The 18,539-nt window shown below is 54.3% G+C and overlaps 2 protein-coding genes across 18 annotated transcripts in view; one reads left to right on the forward strand and one right to left on the reverse strand.

The window, feature by feature from the left end:
* Positions 1-18,539, reverse strand: part of LOC144365374 (glycosyl-phosphatidylinositol-anchored molecule-like protein) — a 35,149-nt gene that overhangs the window by 5,955 nt on the left and 10,655 nt on the right. For 3 of the 16 annotated variants that reach the window (XR_013423718.1, XR_013423717.1, XR_013423713.1), the window contains exons 2-5: positions 14,028-14,137; positions 13,330-13,437; positions 3,569-3,663; positions 140-2,590 (exon numbers count right to left, since the gene is read on the reverse strand). Coding sequence is in view for 5 of the 16 variants with exons in the window: in XM_078016585.1 (XP_077872711.1) it covers positions 12,571-12,775; positions 13,093-13,198; positions 13,330-13,437; positions 14,028-14,137 (529 nt within the window). In the remaining 11 variants the exon portion in view is untranslated. Of the gene's footprint in view, positions 1-139; positions 2,591-3,023; positions 3,664-11,258; positions 13,438-14,027; positions 14,138-14,340; positions 17,053-18,539 lie in introns of those variants that run through there. The other 13 variants (XR_013423721.1, XR_013423714.1, XM_078016585.1 and 10 more) reach the window with 11 other exon arrangements.
* Positions 4,417-11,596, forward strand: LOC101968373 (cytochrome P450 11B3, mitochondrial-like). 2 transcript variants are annotated; one of them, XM_078016581.1, is made up of 9 exons: positions 4,418-4,932; positions 5,277-5,435; positions 7,067-7,266; positions 7,388-7,591; positions 7,846-8,000; positions 8,577-8,743; positions 9,100-9,178; positions 9,270-9,458; positions 9,761-11,596. In XM_078016581.1, exons 1-9 carry the CDS (start codon positions 4,694-4,696, stop codon positions 9,872-9,874), a joined length of 1,506 nt encoding a protein of 501 aa, XP_077872707.1. In that variant the 5' UTR covers positions 4,418-4,693; the 3' UTR covers positions 9,875-11,596. The 2 variants fall into 2 exon arrangements, with proteins under 2 accessions (XP_077872708.1, XP_077872707.1); XM_078016582.1 differs by lacking the exon at positions 5,277-5,435 and having other exon boundaries at positions 4,417-4,932.

Genomic DNA, 18,539 nt, shown 5'->3' on the forward strand with positions numbered 1-18,539 from the left:
CACAGCCACAGACCCAGAAGCCCTGGAGCCGCCTGGGAACCACTGAGGGAGGGGAACGACAGGGAAGGGTGGGCAGGCAGGCCCTGTGCAGGATGTCCAGCCAGCCCGGGCTGATTGCGCCACCACCCCAAGGACGAACCTTGGACTCAGCCTGCATCTTTCCGGCCAAGTTTGGCTCTGAAGTCATGTTGCTCCCACCTAGGGCGCTGGGTTCACTGTCTCCGTTCAACCGCCATCTGAAGAAGAGGACACAGAAATGGCAAGCAAGCAGCAGTCTACTGCAAAGTGACAGAGATGGACTTGTAGGAAGAGAAGGGCCCAGGGCTGGGAGTCTGGGGGGAGAGTTTGGGCCTGTTCTTTTATGGTCTCTGCGATTTCCTCCTTTCCTTAGCCCCTCCCTGTCCACTCCTCAGAAGACCCTCTCCATGCTCCTTTGTTCTGGCCCTGTCCCAGCAGACACATCACATGCCATGCTCCTTGACCCCACTCTCCGTGGAAATGAGAATTTCATATGGATATAGACACTCAGTTAGAGATGTGCACTGAAACTCTCCTCTATATATGGAATTTTAACTTACACTTTAACTTACATTTAACTGAAATAGTTGTGTGTGTGTGCATGCACACACTCCGAACACACACACAGGACTGCTCACATCGATGGAAATGATCCCAAAGACAGACATCAAATGAAGGGACGCTTCCTGGGGGGTCAGCACAGGGAGAGTCTGGGTGTTTGGAGCGTGGCTGTTCCCCGCCATCCCACGTCTGAGGAATGAGATCAGCACACCAGAGATACCTGCATGCCCAAGTCTACTGTGGCACAACTCACAACCCAGGACGTGGAATCAACCTGAGTTTCCACCAGTGCACACCTGCATAAAGAAAAGGTGCTTCATATGTGAATCATCTTTAGCAAGAAGGACGGAAGCGCAGGATGTTGTCTTAAAGGAGATGAACCAGACCAAGAAAAGAAGTAGATATGTTCTCTCATACATAGAGCTAGGAAGGCTGGCCGGAATGCCCAGTAGTGGTCCTACAAGTGGGGAGGGTGGGTGGGAAGGCACAGATACTGAAGAGTTGGCTTGGATTGGTGAACGCGACACATGTGTTGTGTGTCACGCCAAACACTATTTGGGGTTCAATTCACACCCTTTTTTTTGGGTGGGGCTACTGAGGATTGAACTCAGAGGTACTTGACCACTGAGCCACATCCCCAGCCCTATTTTAATTTTATTTAGAGACAGGGTCTCACTGAGTTGCTTAGCGCCTCACTTTTGCTGAGGCTGGCTTTGAACTTGTGGTCCTCCTGCCTCAGCCTCTTGAGCTGCTGGGACAATTCATACCTTTTAATAAATAATAACACAAACCAAAATAGAAACGTTGTCCCAGATGTCAGACACTTCTATACTGGAAGTGGAAGGAGTGAGTTTGAAATTTAGCAAAAAATTGGCCCCTCTGGGGCTGGGGAGGTAGCTCAGTAGTGAGGCTTATACCCAGAGGTGTGAGATCCAGGGTCTGATCCCAGATCATGCAATTCTCCAAAACATAAACTGAAATAAACACAATTTGAAGATCGGCATTGCCCTTGATGAAGAGGGAGCCTGACGTGAAGACAGGCCCGGTGCTGAGTGTCTGGAATGCTGTGAGCACTGACACAGATCTCAGGATGCCCGGCAGGGGATGTGGCAGGTCTGGAGCCTCTCAAGACTCAGGTGCTGAAACTTCTTCCCCTCGGATTGCTTTGCACAGGTGGGGCTTCTGGGCAAGGCACCGAGTCTGAAGGTGGAGGCCTAAAAAGGGGCTGAGACCTGGTGGAAGAGGGATCACTCACCATCAGACCCTCCAGCCGTGCCTCCCTGCCAGTCCTTCTGGCACCAGAGAGTTTGTCTGTCTTGTCTGCAGGATGCAGAAATGATGTGATCCTTGGAAGCAGAGAACTGGGCTGACAGCAGTGACGTGACCCTGGGTTTCATGGCCTCCAGGACCCTGAGGAATAGGTGTCTGACCTTTCTCTTTCGGACGTGGGGTAATTGGTCATGGCAGCACAAAGGGACCAAGACACGCATCTGCCTGTCCATCTATTTACTGGGATCTGCAGTAGTGTTTCGTGGTTCTTGGTGTACAAGCCTCTCACCTCCTTGGGGACCACTTCTTGGCGGGGCTCTCCCTTTGGATAGCACTGTGTCCCTCTCCCAATTCGGATGGTTCGCTGCTGCATGTGGCCACACAGCTGCTTGTTGGGTGTCCTGCCTGACAACGCAGATAGATTAACGCATTGGCTCCGTGGGGTTTCTGTGCAGGGGGTGGGGTCCGTGGGAGCAAGACCCCGATGTCTGTGAACACAGAGGATCTCACTTCTTCCTTGGCAAATGCTCTGGCCAGAACTTCCAGTCCAGCATGGGCCAGTAGTGGGGACACAGGCCTCCTCTGCCTCTTCCTGAGATGGGGGCACCCTGCAGCCTCCACCACTGAGGGCACACTCTTCATATGACCTTCCCAAGCAACTCTCAAGAAGTGGTGCCCCAGGGCTGGGGTGGGGCAGTAGAGCGCCCCCTAGTGGGGTGAGGCACTGGGTCAAGCCTCAGCACTATAAAAATAAAAAAATAAAAAAATAAATTAATTAAATAAAGGTATTCTGTCTTCCCACAACTAAAAAAATATGAAACGATAAAAGAAGTGGTGTCTGTGCTCATTCTAGGAGCTGGGGACGACCCATGGCTTCCTGCCCGTGGCTACACAGTGCTGTCATTCCAGTGGCTGGTTTCCATATCAAACTGTGCTGACGCTGGGCACTAACAACACCCGATCACATGGCACTGACTTCCAGTTATACATGACAGCAGAATGAATTTATGCACTTTGATATATCATACATAGATGGGCTGTAACTTCTCATTTTTCTGAGTGTACATGTTGTAGAATCATATTAGTCATGCAGTTATATATACATGAAGTAATAATGTCTGTTTCATTCTACTACCCTTCCTGTTCCCATATCCTCACCCCTACCCTCCCTTCACTCCCCTCTACCTAATCTAATGCTATTCCTCCCTAGTGCCCACCCCCTATTGTAAATTAGCATCCACATATTAGAGAAAACCCCTGGCCTTTGGTTTTTGGGGGACTGGCTTATTTCACTTAGCATGATATTCTCCAACTCCATCCATTTACCAAGAAAAGCCAGAGTTTCATTTAAGGCTGAGTAATATTCCATGAGGCACTGACATTTTAATATTGCCAGCATTTGGCTTTGTTCCCTGTAGCGTTGGTGAGTAGCGTTGGTGAGGAGCGTTGCAACCCACAAGAAGGGTGTTGTGCTGGGATTTCCTCTTGCTGTGACTCTCTCTGTGTTTGGCATCGGGTGCTTCGGAGTCACCGGGAAGACCTAGGCAGTGTTCCTTCTGCTTCTCTTTTTGGGAAGGGTTTCTTAAACTGCATAAATGAGGGCACTTCCCCCAGGCAGAGGCCATGTGGCCCTGAGCCGGACAGCACATGGATGGACCTGGCCACACAACCAGCAGCGGACTCCCTCTGCACTTGTCATTGATCCTCTTTCTTACTGTACCTTGTATGAGTGTCTAGGACTTTGTAGACGTCCCCTGTAGCCTCTGGGTGCTTGGTGCGTGTTGCTCCCAACTGCACAGCTGCGTTCCGCCATTCCTGCAGGGGGCACCAGCATGTCCACTTCCATTCCTGTTCTGGTCATTTGCCTCATCCTCTGTCCATGTCCCCCTCCCAGAAATCGCCAGCTGAGGTTAATCAAAAGCCCGGCAGCCTTTGGTTTGCCAAGGAGCTGACAGCACAAAGCTGCTCCTGCTCCCGTGACCCTGGGCTGGGCTCCCCTACTCCAACCCTCCCGTTAGGCCCGTCCCGTTCTCTTTCCTTAAGGCCAGAATCAGACTCTGGAGCTGAGCTCCTTTCCTTTGCTGTATGGGCAGTGAGAGCTGAGACTCCCCTCAGAGCTGTGCTCTGGGTGCTTCTGGTGAGTTCTGGTTTTGTGTGATTACTGTCTTGTCTCAAGGTGTTTTCTCTCCTTTTTTTGGCTGCTGGGGATTGATCAATCCAGGTGTGTCTAGGTTCCCAGGTTCTTCTTACACCCAGATGTCCTAGGTGAGAAAAGAGCTCAGAGGTCTTATTTTCTCACCCAAAAACTGATATGGGAATAAAGCAAAGGTTCTTCAGCACAGGCTGGCCATGACACAATGTGTGCCTGTGCATCATGTTGTATAATACACATAGACAGAATTAATCTGTCAATATAAAAAAGACTTTAAAAGATTATACATGAGGGTTAATGTGTTGACTGCACAAACAACCCCTTCTCTAGCAACATGTCTTCCAGGACTGATGAATAATCAAGGCTCTTGATAAGATAAGCGTCCTGTCCCTCTGTCTCCTCACCCCTGCAGAGGAGGATCGAGAGTGCTCAACACTGTGCAAGGCTCCAGCCCCCCATGCGACCCTGCACCAGGGTCAGCTTCCATCTGCAATAAGCCTCACAGAGATGGGGACCAGGCACCAGGCCATCTCCTTCCTCCAACTTTGGTTGGGGACCCGGCTATGAGTGCCCCAGATCTCTCAGGCAGGTCCAGGAACAATTTTTCCATGACGTGATCCTTGGCCACAGAGGGCCCCTGGGTGAGATAAAAAGGACTGGGCTGGGCTGAACGGGGGTGGAGGGAGCATCACAATGGCTTTCAGGTCAAAGGCAGGTGTGTGGCTGGCAGGGTCCTGGCTGTGCCTGTGCAAGGTGAGAGCCCTGGGCACCAGTGCAGCTCTGGGTGCCAAGGCAGTGCTGCCCTTTGAAGCCATACCCCAGTGTGCAGGCAACAAGTGGCTGAGGGTGCTACAGATCTGGAAGGAGCGGGGCCAGGAGAACTTGCACCTGCAGATGCACCGGGCTTTCCAGGAGCTGGGACCCATTTTCAGGTAAAGCCCTGCCAAGGCCCTCGCTGAGGATGCCCAGCACCTCCTTCTCTGCTGGCTGCCCGGGCACTGCTCCCTAGGAACATGGGTGGTCTTCGTCCTCCACAAGGCAGGAGGGGGCATGTGGGTTACCGTCCCGAGACTTTGCCAGTGGAGACAAGGACTCCTCCTGTGCACAAGGAAAGCTTGCCTCAGAGGAAGCTGAGAGGGGAAGAGGGCTCAGGCAAGAGGCTCGGGGACTTCCTGTGGGGCAGGCTCAAGTCCAGGAGAAGGGTGAGGTCTGACTGGTCTCCAGAGGGACATCAGGAGAGGATGTGGGATCCAGCAGGGCTTGTGCACGTTCCAAGGTATGAAGTGGGAAGAACACAGATAGTATCTGTGATGCTGCCTGAAGATGCTGAGAAGCTGCATCAGATGGAGAGCCTGCAGCCCTGGCGGAAGCCCCTGGAGCCCTGGATGGTCTACAGAGAGCACCGAGGACAGAAGCCCCTGGGCGTATTCTTGCTGTGAGGCACCAATGGGTTGGGTTGGGAAGTGGAATTGACACTGGGCAGCCTGGAGATGAGGCCAGACCAGCAGACCACAGGACACATGTCCTGGGCTCTGTGGGTGGGTGGACAGTGTCAGTAGTAAGCATGGATGGGTTCCTGTGATGGATGTCCTGGGCAGGGGAGCAGGCAGTGGGGGAGAAAGGCACATGGGGTCTGCACAGGCTAGACAAGGAACACTGAGCCCCTCCCTGAAGGGAGCACCCTCGGCCCTAGGCCTTGGTCCATGTCCCCTCCTGCTGCTGGGTGGCTCTCCTTCCTGTGGGTCAGAAAACCAGCCCAGAGATGTGAAATCCCAGGACCAAAGCCATGGGCAGCATGGGCCAGAATCTGAAGTCCACCAGGGCTGTCCCACCACCCAAGGGGCCCATGCATCCTGGGTCAAGTCAGCCTTCACTTTGGGGAGACAGTGACGGGGAGGAGGTTGGGGATGCGCATGGTGGAGGTCCAAGGCAGCTTCTAGCTCAGCAGCAAGGCCCTGAGCTTCCAGGTCGGTCAGCAGCAAGGGGGTGGCTCCTTACTGGGCACAGGGAAGCAGGGAGAAGATGTGCTTAGGGTGGATCAGCTGCAAAGAGGTTGCCATAAAGAGCAGGAAGTGCTGAGAAGAACCACAGGCTGAAGAGTCCCACACTCCGTGTCGGGAAGTGGATTTCTGGGGAAGAGCAGGGCATATGCACGTGAGTCTCCTGGGCCAGGCCCTCCATGGAGGGCATCTGATGCTGAGGCCAGATGTGAAGGACGGGTCTGGGGGAAAGGAGAGCCAGTGCCCCTGAAGGAAGTGGTGAACTTGTGTGTGTGTGTGTGTGTGTGTGTGTGTGTGTGTGCGCATGCACGTGCACATTAGGGTGATATGCAGCACTGTGCATACTCGTGGACATGAGTGTCTTCACACATGTGTTTGAGGTCTGTGTGGGCACAGGCGTTGGCGTGGCATGTACCCATGGTTCTCACCATCAGGAATGGGAGGCACTGCCCTAGGAAGAGAAAGGCGTGTGTGCCTGATTGTGGCTCAGGCTGCAAAGCCCTGCCCACCACTGGCACCAGAAGCTCCCGAGGCCCCATGTGCTTGGGATGTGGTGGGTGGATGTGGTGGGAGATTCAGTTTGGACTCTGCACTACAGAAGACAAGGACACTTCAGGGAGCAAGCAGGTGCCACTCTCCAAGCTCCATGGGGAAGGACATGGAGGAGAGGAGTCAGCCTGGCCTCTCCCACCTGAGGCATGGTGTGGGCCAGGCAGGTAAACTTGACCTCAGGTCACCCCCCACCCTGGCAGAAAGCCTGGCCACCCAGGCAGGGCCCACGTGGACGCAGGGTGTGCCTGGCAGCTCCCAGGAATTAGCCCACAGGCCTCCCAGAACTCCAGGGCTACCTGCCCTCATCCCCATTTGAGACTTCCATGGCCATCGCCCAGCACAGGAAGGTCACTCTGAGAGAATAAGGTGAGGCCAGGACATGCAGCTGCCTAGCCCTCGGCCTGCCTTCATCCTTGGAACCACCGAGTCCCTTTGGGTTCCAGGAAGATGGCAGACAGGTTGGGGACCTGTGGGATGCTTGGGGATGCCTCTCAAGCCCTTGCCTGCCCTACAGGAATGGAGCTGAATGGAGATTCAACCGTCTGCGGCTGAATCCAGTCGTGTTGTCAGGAAAGGCCGTGCAGAAGTTCATCCCCATGGTGGACGAGGTGGCAAGAGACTTCTCCGAGGCCCTGAAGAAGAAGGTGCTGCAGAATTCCCGGGGGAGCCTGACCCTGGATGTCCAGACCAGCATCTTCCACTATATCATCGAAGGTGTGGGGCTGGGGGAGCTCCTGGCCTCGAGGGTTCTGAGGTGGCCAGGGTGGGTGGAGTGCTGCAGGATGCAGCTGAGGCCCAGGCCTGCCCTTGTTCAGGGCTGCCATCCTCTCTGCAGCCGTCAACTTCACTCTTTTTGGAGAGCGGCTGGGCCTATTTGGCCCACACCAGAACGCTGGCAGCCTGAAGTTCATTCATGCGCTGGAGGCCATGTTCCAGTCCACTGCTCAGCTCATGTTCCTGCCCAAGAGCCTGTCCCGCTGGATGAGCTCCCAGGTGTGGCAGGAACACTTTCAGGCCTGGGACTACATCTCTGAGTATGGTAAGGGCTGGACCAGGCAGGGCTGTGGGTCGGGGCAGGACAGTCATCCAGGTTTCCTCTTACCACCACCCAGAGCCACACGGAGTCCCCACAAAAGGGCCACGCCTTCCTCGTGGTCCTTGTAGAGTTGGTGGTGTGGCCAGGCTTAAGACAACACTGAGGAGCAGGGAGAGGAGGCGCTGGGTTGGTGGGTGGATTGATAGTGAAGCCGACCTTCCCAGCACTAAGGCCTGAGGCCTCTCCTCTCCCCGCAGCCAACAACTGCATCCAGAAGGTGCATCAGGAACTTGCACGCAGCTTCCCTCAGGACTACAGTGGCATTGTGGCTGACCTGATCTTCCAAGGGAACTTGTCACTAGATGCCATCAAGGCCAACGTTTTGGACCTCACAGCAGGGAGTGTGGACACGGTCAGTCCTAAGTTCACCCCAACATTGTGCTGACGTTCATCTGACTCTCTAGAAATGTCTTAATTCATTTCTGAGGCTCAGGACACTGTAGAGGTACCTTGGAAGGAGTCATTTTGGAGATTCGGAGCCGCAGATCTCAAACTGGGGCTGCAGATATGTTTGGAGTACCAGGAACGGTCCAGGAGGAGGACCTGGCTGGGGTCTGAAGGCCTGCTCAGGGTGGGACAGTGAGGCTTGTCACAGGGGTCTGAACACAGCAGATGGACAAGGGCTGCAGAGCTCCTGTGACTCCTGGAGACGGTCACCCCTCAGGGCCATGGAGCAGGGTGTGAGAGCCACTCAGACCCTGAGGAGACAGCAGGAGGTGGCCTGGGTTGGGCCCCGAGAGGTCGTTCCCTCAGGACTAGGGCAGGAGTCGGGGGACATGGGTGTCTGGAGTTGTGGGGTGCCAGGGCTCTGTGCTGCTCGGGGCACGCCCTTCCCCTCCAGGGGAGGGTGTCCTCATGGAGGGGTGCCCTGGGGCTGGGGCGCCTGGCCAGTGCCGTGGTCTGAGCCTTGTCCCCGTGGCTCCTGCAGACAGCCTTCCCCTTGGTGATGACGCTCTTTGAGCTGGCTCGGAACCCCAATGTGCAGGAGGCCCTACGCCAGGAGAGCCTGGCAGCAGAGGCCAGCATCTCTGCAAACCCCCAGAGGGCCCCCTCAGAGCTGCCCCTGCTGCGGGCTGCCCTCAAGGAGACCTTGCGGTAGGTGCTGGCTGGCCCTCCCCACCGGCCCTGGCCCCTCTGCTCACTGGAGGTGGGAGGCAGGCATGAGCAGCTTTGCCTCAGAACCCAGAGCCCCTCAGCTCCTCCTGCTCTGCCTGAAGGGAGGGGTGCCCCTCTCCTCTGGGACTGCACTCCCAAGTCCCATGCACGACCGGCCACGTCCTCCTGGGCCCGGCTGCTCAGGCTGCTGGGGGCTCACTGAGCCTAGCAGGTGCAAGCAAGCACATGCTGTGAGCAGGGCTGCCGCACCCTCGGGGTCCTGGGTGGGCAGCAGACAGAGGGAAGAGGAGGGAGCTGTCCCCCTGAGGCCCTGCCTGTTGGTGTCCTACCCCCAGGCTCTACCCAGTAGGAAGCATTTTGGAGCGAACCACCAGCTCAGATCTGGTGCTTCAGAACTACCACATCCCAGCTGGGGTGAGTGAGCCCCGAAGGCCACCCCAGCAGATGGCCCCTTCCCACATCCCCTCGCTAGGCAGCTGACACCTCCCTGTACACCTGTCCGCAGACCTTGGTCCACATGCATCTGTACCCAATGGGCCGAAACCCCGCGCTGTTCCCCAATCCTGAGCGCTACATCCCCCAACGCTGGCTGGACAGCCAACTGCCCTTCCACCATCTGGCCTTTGGCTTCGGGGTGCGCCAGTGTCTGGGCCGGCGCTTGGCAGAGGTGGAGATGCTGCTTCTGCTGCACCACGTGAGTGGGCCTGGGAGGGGCTCAGCAGAAGGGTGTCAGTGGTGCCTGGGGGTGAGCGGAACCAGGAGGGGCCAGCGGGTCATGGAGCGGGGTGAGCAGCCCCCAACCCTCACCACTGGCGTGTGTACGTGACGGGGCGGGGTCTTCCCTGAGGGCGGGTCCTGTGCCCACTACCCCGCCAACCTGGGTGCGCTGGCTCCTGCTCCCTGCAGCGTGGTGGCTGCGCTGAGCAGCTGGGCAGGAGACTGGGCAGGACCTGGGCCTGCTGCCCAGGCCACAGGGAAGTCCCTCCTCTGTCCTAGGTGCTGAAATCCTTCCAGGTGGAGACACTAGTCCAGGAGGATGTGAAGCTGGTGTACCACTTCGTTTTGAGACCCGCCTCCTGTCCCCTCCTCACTTTTCGGCCTGTCAACTAGTCACATCTGCGCACTGAGGGTGCCAGCCCCACCACCAGCCTCCCTCTGCCCTGACCCCAGCCCACCTCTCTTCTGTCCCAAGGGCTCTGCTTCCTGGGCCCCAACACGGTCCAGCCAGCCCCTGGCCCAGTGGACTGGCCCAAGCTCCAGGGCAGGACAGGACTTGCCGGGCTGTGCAGCAAAGCCAGGACGCACTGAGGAGGATCTTGGTGGCAAGTCCAGGCTTTGTTGCCAGCCTCACCGAGCAGTCTGCTGGGACATGTTCCGCAGCCCGCTTGGCAGCAGCTCCTGCTCCTCCTGGCCATCAAGTGGCCTCTGATGATGCCTCCCCCCATTGGTTTCCTGTGCAGCCCCATTTTCCCTGTCCTCTTATACTACCCCCCCTTAATGTATGTGCATGATTTGAGAGACAGGAGGAGGAACCCAGCATCTGAGGGATCAGGTTGACCTCATTTTTGGCCTCCATTCCGCAGCAGCTCATGAGTGAAATAGCTCTGCACACCCATCACCATGGAGCATCACCTGTAGTGCCTAATGCAATATCCTCATGGTGGCTTAACCCTGCACATTCCCATTGGCGAGGATAGAAATCTGAGTCTGAACAGGATGTAACTGGACATGTCACCAGTGTCAGTTTCTGGATTCAAAAGTGACATAACAAGATATCTCTTCCCCTGTGGGCAGAACGGAGCAGTGGCACAGCCACTTTGAGAAACTGCCTTGCTATTCCTCCAGGAGTATATGTGGAGGTCCTAGCAGACCCTACATCTTCACCCTAGGCTTGTACCCAGAGGGCCCAAGGTCACATGAGAGCTTCTGTAGCTGTTGATGGTAATGTTACAAAGGTGCAGAAACTCCAGTGTCCATCAGAAGGGATCCACAAAATATGTGTGGCATTCATCCAGTGAGACATGACTCAGGCATAAAAGTGAAGAACTAGCACATCTGCATGGGTGAGCCCTGAAAACACCATGCTAACCGGAAGAAGTGGGTGACACAATGTCACACGTTATAAACTCCATTCCTAGCACATGTCAGGATTGGAAACCCATAGATAGAAAACAGGCAGCACTGGTGGCCTGGGTGGGTAATGGGTGTGGTGTTTATTTTTGAGGTCACATAAGTGTTCCAAACTGGACTGTGGTGATGACTGGTGAATCTGTGAATGTACAAAACATTCCTCAATTCTACACAGAATTGGTGGGTTGCATGGTGTGTGATAACATCTCACTAAAGTTACAGAGCATAAGAAGTGCCTAGAGGAACAAAAGCAGCTCACCTGATGAAACCACAGAGGAATTCCTGAATTTGCAGGGAGGCAGAAAAGAGCAGCAGCCTCACTGCAGAACCTGAGGACTTGCAGGGAAACCAGCATTCAGGCACGTTTCCAACCAACAGCATTTTCCTTTATTTTGCTCTTACAACAAGGCATGAAGGGGCCAACGGGAGGCCTGACACAGCGTCTCCAAGAGAGAACAGCAGCATTCTGAGCAACAGGGGAAGATGAATGGACCTCCAAGAGGCCATCTCAAGTCACTGTATTACTGACGATGATAGAAGCAAAGCTCAGGAAAAATTTTGGTTCCCCCAAATATGCAGACCCTTCTAGTAGATCCTCCTCAATTATTTCCTTACCAGTGGTTCCTTCTCCACATTAGAAGGTTCTCCAAAATTGCATGTCATCCCACTACAACATTGAATAAATCGAAGCTGTTAATCCTCTGGGTTGTTGTGGACTTTTTGGCAGCTGGTCTACTTCATGTACAACACGCAGTTCAAAGTACAATTCTTGAACATGAGTAATTTATGAGAGTTCAAACATGAAAAGAAGAAGAGTTGGAAATTATTGCGTTCACATGTTCTGACTGTACACAGAGCACATTCAACATGACAGGACTGTACAAGTTCCAACATTCCCAAATGTTCCAACATTGTGTTGCCAAGAATTTGAGACCAAGAGAGAATATTCAATTTCATGAGAGGATCTGAATGATCCACAAGAAAATTCTTCTAAAGGCATCTTTCTCTCCATGGCCAGGCTGCCATTGGCCCTTCAAATGGCATCTTGGTACTTTGCATGTAGGTATACAAATTAAATGTTCTGCTCATTTTTTTTCTAAGTGTTCTAGAGCTCTAGAAAGTAAGGAAGACCAGAAACCATTCTCTACTGACAACCAGTGACTTCTCTGCCGTTAACACCGTGACCTGGGTTGAAGTGGCATGCCCCTTAAGGGGGAATGGGGCCCCAGGCCTGTGTTCTCCTGGGTTTCTGGTTTTTGTTTTATTGTTGTTGTGATGGTGGTGGATGGTTAGTTTTATGTTGTGTGTGTCTGTGTGTGTGTGTGTGTGTGTATGTTTGTGTGCACATACACACAATGAACTTCCTGGCAATGACGTGAGCAGTTTTGGTCCTCCACCTGCTCCTGAGGCTCAGCCCCAGGCTCAACCAGTCATGGACTGAAACCTATAAACCTGTGAGCCTAAATAAACCTGCGTCCTTATGATTATGTGAGGTATAGGCTACAATGACAGGAAGTTGACTCAAACCAGGTCAAGTGCTGTAGAAGGCCACCATGCCTGCGCAGACTACTGGTCTCTGCTTCACTCCACCCTACAAATGTCATTCAGGTTTCTCCCTTTGCCAGTTCTAGTGCAGCCACACCGGGATGCAGATCCTCAGAAAGCATCGGCCAGTCTCACTTGCAACAATAGTTGAGAAATGACAACACATGACCCATCAAGGTCCCCATCAGTGGCCCACCACAGTGACAAAGCCAGATTCTCAGACTCCTGCTGTCCCAACTCAGCACATCACCACAGTGTGAGGGCACTTGGTCCAGTGAAGAAGGGGCAGTCTGGAGGTCTTTACACCCAGCTCGGGAAACAGAAAGGCACCTGAAGCTGCAGAAACAAACTCAGGTGGGGGAAGACAGCAACCAGAGGAAGAGTCCTGAACAGGGCCTAGACAAGACCTCCAGCTGTCTGTCACAATCCCACAGACTGCCTGCCTCTGGGTCCCTGAGCCTCTGGCCACATGGGTCTCACAGTAATGCCCTGGGGAGACGCACACCTGCCTCACAGCACCAGAGGCCTGCAAGGACCCCACACCCGGCACACGACCAGAATTCAAATGACGATCCACCAGGCTACACTGAGGTATCTACATACAGGAGCAGGGAGGCCCCAGCGAGAGACCTGTAGTCCAGCAACATTCCTACCGTTGAAGACACGACGGGTGTGGAGTCTGCTCCCCCTCTCCACAGCTACTGCACAAGCTGGTGCACAGTGCCCTACGTGAGGCCTGGCAGGACCTGGGAATAAGTCCTCGGGGCAGGGCGATACCAGGAGAAGGAAGTAGGTCAGGGTGCAGAAAGAAAACCATACAGACTCCACTCCCCAAACCACTCAAGCCAGATGATGGACCACAGGTGGGAAAAGAGCACAGGGACACTTACGTGCAGCTACGGTCATACAGCGTCTATGGTCGTATAAGCATGTCCTGAGCTTCGAGCACTCAAATGTGTTTTCAGCCACACATTCATGGCACTGCACGTTGAAGGTCCCTGAGGGAGGGAAAGCAGGCACTGGCCTTCTGCCCCAACGTATCCTTCCACCCATTACCATCTCGTCTTCCCCCATGCAGTAGCTGGCCCTGCCCTCTCTCCCAAAGACTTGCCTGAGCCTGCACAGCTTGGTCTCAATGCAGTCCCAGCCTGGCCAAGACCTGCTCCCAGGAGGGAAGCCAGGCCAACCTAGGAGCCTTCCCTCTTCTCAGGAAGACATGCGGGGACCATGAGCTCTGCAGAGGGGCCCACCTCTCCAAGGAAGTCTGGACGCTCCCCTAAGAAGCCAGCAGGTTCCTGGATTTCCTTGGACACTGCTGTCCTCTCTTGCTGTCCCTAATGGGCAGGGTCACCTCCAAGCTCCCCCTCAGGTCTCCGGGTCAGCTGCTCTTTGAGGGAAGCCATCCTTCCTCCTTTCTCTCCCCTGCACACCAACACAGCCCAATTGGCCCTCAATTCTCCCCAACAACACTGACAATGCACACCACAGCTAGCTCAGATGGCCAAATTCCTGCCACGTCCTCCTGGGACCCCGGGCCACTCTAGGAGAATCCATATGCCCTCCATGTCTCAGAAGAGATGATACTTACAAGTAGCTGGAACAGCTTTGGTCACGTTGGTAAAATTGGATTCCACAAGTGGGAGCCCCACAAAGAGGAGCAGGAACAAGGGGAGCATCATATAGGGCAGAAGCTTGGACCTGAAAGTGAAGAGACCCACAGCCAGTCAGCGAGAAGCCGGCTCCCAGCTCCACTTCACGCCCCCAGCATCAACCACCACAGGAGTCTTCCCCCTCCCGCCTTCCTCACAGGCCCTCCTCCCCCCAGAACTGGAACCTATCAGAAGAATCAAACGGATATTCCTAAACCAAGAGAAGCAAAATATTTGAAATTTAAAATTCACCTGGACGCCACTAACAGCCCACTGGACTCGGAAAGAGGAAACAACAAACGTGATACAGGCCTATGGAAAGTGTCCACACGCTAGCCAGAAAGAGAAAAAGGCCAGAGTGCATAGCAGCTGAAAGAGGAGCTGCATCCACGCGAGTCAGCTGTGTAGCCCACACGCAACTGGATTTGCACAAGGAGAAGACACACATGGAGGGAGCAAGCGTTGGAAGGACCACTGGTACCGAAATGTCCCAATAGCAGTGAAAAGCATCACCCCACAAACTTAAAAAGGGCCAGTGGATCCACAGCAGAGGAAGTCCAAGGAAACCCAGTCTCAGACACATCACACACAAACCACCAAAAACTACCGGAAAAGGTGAGGGGCCGCGGGAGGGGGAAACAGCAATAATTCAAGTGGTGGCTGACCTTCCCACACAGACCGGCAAGTGCTGAGCAAGCACGCCAGAGTCTGCAAGGGCAAACAGACTTCAAAAGAGAAGGCCAGATGGAGACCGCGACCGAGCAGGAGTGAGGGGCAGGAGTGAGGGGCAGGAGTGAGGGGCAGGAGTGAGGGGCAGGAGTGAGGGGCAGGAGTGAGGGGCAGGAGTGAGGGGCAGGAGTGAGGGGCAGGAGTGAGGGGCAGGAGTGAGGGGCAGCGCTCCCGGGCGACCTGCTATGGGAAATCTTGAGATGTGACCCTTTACAAGGACCCCCAAAGTCAGCCAGAGCCCAAGCAGAGGAGGCTTCAGAATGGAGAGGAGTGGCTGGGGCCAGCTTCCAGGCCCAAAGGATTACAGAGGTCAAAAGGCAGGCTGGTGACAGCAGAAAGCGACGGTGGAACCCTGAGTCCACTTTCTGACTTCAGCTACAGGAAGCCAGAAGCTGCTCACCAAAGGAGAACTAGGACTTCCTCCTGCTTGGAATTGAAGGGGACACTTCAAATAATAGGTGGCCCAGATCATGCCCAGTGGAAGGCATGCCTGCTGTGCACTGGCTGGTGGTGAAAGCAGGAGGGACTCAGAGCTAGCCTCAGCAGCCTGGAGGGCCCAGAGGGAAGAGCAGGCTCAGAGGCGTGCTGGTGGGCCAGTTTCCACTTGAACAGGCATCAGTGGACCCCATAATGAGCCAGGAAGGGAAAGGGGAAAGATCAGGTGGCCACTGAGAAGTCCAGGCTTTTGGAGATCCAGGATGATTTGGGCCACAGGAGAGGAGGCCAAGGTCAGGAGCAGAAGCTCCCGTGGGTGGGGCTCCAGGAGGAGGGGGCCTCTGCCCACTGAGGGAAGGGACTAAAGGACAAAGGGGTGAGGAGAGGGAGAAGCCATGAGAAAGTGGGCTCAATCCTGAAGGAGGGTCTCGGGACTAGAGTGTCTCTGAGGTGACACATTGGAACACTGAGAGCATCTGCTCAAAGGGGTCTAGGGGACCGCAGGTCTAAGGACTAGAGTGGACCCCTGTGTGGGTCCAGGGCCCTGGGTGTGTCAGGGGTTTCTGAGAGGAGGCTCGCCAGGCCTGGAGGGTGGGAAGGAACCAGAAGAGCCTGGATGGGGTCCAGGGGAGGACAGGAGGGGGAGGTCCTACAGGAGAGAGGACGCGGCCTTGGGAGTGGGCAGTGTGGACAGGAATATCCCACACAGCTTGGCACCATGATGAGAATACAAATAACTGGGACAGAAGCAGACCCCAAGCAGATCAGCACGCTTTCCTGTCTGCAGCGAAGTCAAGCCATCAGCACAGGAGGGCTCATTTTCTGGGTATAGGAATGGCCCCCAGGTAGGAGAAGGAGTCTAGGCTTTGTAGTTTATGGTGAGGGTGAATTAATCACTGGACACTGCGAGCATGCTGTCTGGACACTTGGGGACCTCGTGGTTCAGGTTAAGATTTTAACTCAGGAAAGCAGCTGTGAAAAGTCTGAAACTCACTGTCACTAGGAAAAGCTCAGAACTGTGTTCAGTGCTTATCTTCCTTCCTCTGGGACCCACCGTTACCTAGAGGGTCACTGTTCCTTTTCTCCTTCAGGACTCATCTGCAATGGGAAAGCGTCAAAGTCCAGGGCCCAGCATTTCAGTATTTGCCTCCTGCCTTCAGGGCCCTCTGGGCCTGGGAAGGGGCGAATGATTGCTTTTGCTCTAGGGGCCCTTGTCACTGGGAAAGGATGTACTGCTGGGAGAGGGTGACTGTTTGGCTAACTTCCCTCCCTCCTCACAAGCCACACTGTCCCTGTTTTTCCTGGGGGACTGTCTTATAGGAATATTATTTTCCATAACCCCTCAGAAAGGGTGGGCTGGCAGGAGAGCTCTGGAGACCAGGACCACAGACATGCTGGGACATGTGGGGACTGAACTAAGTTGCTGGCTGTCAGGAACAGCAGCCACGGGCAGGCTTTGTCGGGACTGGGCACAAGTGATAAGGACCTTCATCTAGAGACAGACAGAACAACGCTGGAAGCAGCAGTGATAACAATGCGCACCAACTTGGAATGTACATAAACCACTTGTCCTCCAGTTCAGAGAGCTTTGCTCTAAGAACATCAGTGAGAGTGCCACCTTGCTTTCTGTCCCCAGATCGACTTTCCCAATTAATGCAACTACTTCTAAGAATAGATCTGTTTGCTCTAAATGCAATGATTCAGCTATGGAGTGTAAATTGTTAATGTCTAATGAAAAACTCCCTGTATTCCTGTCAAGGAAGTTTTTGAGAAATTAAATTAAAATCTAGAGAAGAAAAATTCATGTTAAGAAGACAGATTAGTGCTTAGTACTGGGCAACTTGTTCTTGTTCCTGTGCACAATGGTTTGTGCTCTTACTCTTGTTTGATTAAAATTAATAACAAGTCAACCCCTTGCCGTAACCATGGCACCGGTTCCAGTCAGTAAGTCAAGAAAGAATAGTCAAGGTATAGGCCAATGGTTGGGACATTTCTAACTATTATTAAAAGTTAACTAAGCAGAAACAGCTCAAAGCAAAACGCGAACTGAAAGTACAAATTCTTGCTTATGCATAAGCCAAGATACATCCTTCTATTTTAATTGTAGCTACGTAATATTTTGTTTCTTTGAGTAATGATTCCTGTTTTGTAACCACAAAGTACTGTGAGCCTGCCAAAATGAAAAGTATGTATGATCAACTTCACAAGTAAAGATTGGGATCAGCACCTTCACTTTGGTGACTGTGTTGTTTCTCCACCCCCTCTTTCGCCGACTCCTCACCATCCGTTCGTCTCCTGAGACCCCCTGTTGGAGCTGGTCTCCGACAAGGGTCCAAGGGAGGAGGGTGTCAGGAGGGTCAGGGTCTGCAGGGTCAGGGTATCAGGTGGGAGCAGGTCCACTGCCCAAGCTCTTCAGGACCCTCCAGGACCAGGGCTGCACAGACCCATGCTGCCCTGTGGCATCCTGGAGCCTCACCAGAACCCCACCTGGCCCAGCCACCTTCCCGATGGAGGTTGTGTTTCTTTCTGGAACTTCTCTGCCCTGATGTCACCACCCAACTTCTGGAACCTTCCCACAGGAGTGGGGGGGGGGATTCTGGAACCTTCCTGCCCAGAATTCACCACCCACCTCTGGAACCTTCCCACTGAGAAGTCACACCAGGCTTTCTTAACCTTCCAGGCCCAGATTGCTGTCTCCTCTGCGAATTCCTCCTGTCCCAATGTCCTCCCACTGGAGCCCTTTACCAGGTCCCTGTATTCCTCCTTCTGCATGTGGCCACACAGTTCCTCCCCAGCCTTCCTGACCAAGTTTGGAGACCAGGCTGTGCTCTGCTCCGAGCGGCTCCACCACGGACAGAGCAGCAGTTTCCAGGCTGTGCCTGAACCTGTGCTGCCCTGGTTATAGAGCAGCAGTTGGCCCTGAGCCCTCCATTCTGAGTTTCAGGCTGAGGGGCAATGACTCCACACCTTCTTTGTACAAGTCAACACCACCATCTGCCGGGCACGACCACCGTAAGGCACAGACGGATAAATCAGTCGTGCTGCTAGGAGCGACCGGGAACTTGTCTGCTCACCAGAAGCACAGGCGCACGCGCCTCGCAAACTCAGGTGGGAAAACTTAGGCCCGTGAGCTCCCCATGCAGCAACCCGCTCACTCGAGGTCCATCAGAAGAAGGGCACCCTGTGACTGGACACAATGGCACCCTGGCCCCATCCCCTGGTCACTCGTCACCAGCCTGGCCCAGGAAAATCACAAAGAACCTCCAAATCCCTGCCCTTGGGCTTTA

The sequence above is a fragment of the Ictidomys tridecemlineatus genome, chromosome 7 (genome assembly GCF_052094955.1).
Source record: "Ictidomys tridecemlineatus isolate mIctTri1 chromosome 7, mIctTri1.hap1, whole genome shotgun sequence".
In the NCBI taxonomy this organism is placed as follows: domain Eukaryota; kingdom Metazoa; phylum Chordata; class Mammalia; order Rodentia; family Sciuridae; genus Ictidomys; species Ictidomys tridecemlineatus.

Excerpts from the sequence above, each read along its gene's own strand:
- LOC101968373 (XM_078016581.1), top strand. The coding sequence starts at position 4,694 with ATGGCTTTCAGGTCAAAGGCAGGTGTGTGGCTGGCAGGGTCCTGGCTG. Across the intron at positions 5,436-7,066 it reads CCCCTGGGCGTATTCTTGCT|GAATGGAGCTGAATGGAGAT; the intron begins GTGAGGCACCAA and ends CCTGCCCTACAG. Across the intron at positions 8,001-8,576 it reads CAGCAGGGAGTGTGGACACG|ACAGCCTTCCCCTTGGTGAT; the intron begins GTCAGTCCTAAG and ends TGGCTCCTGCAG.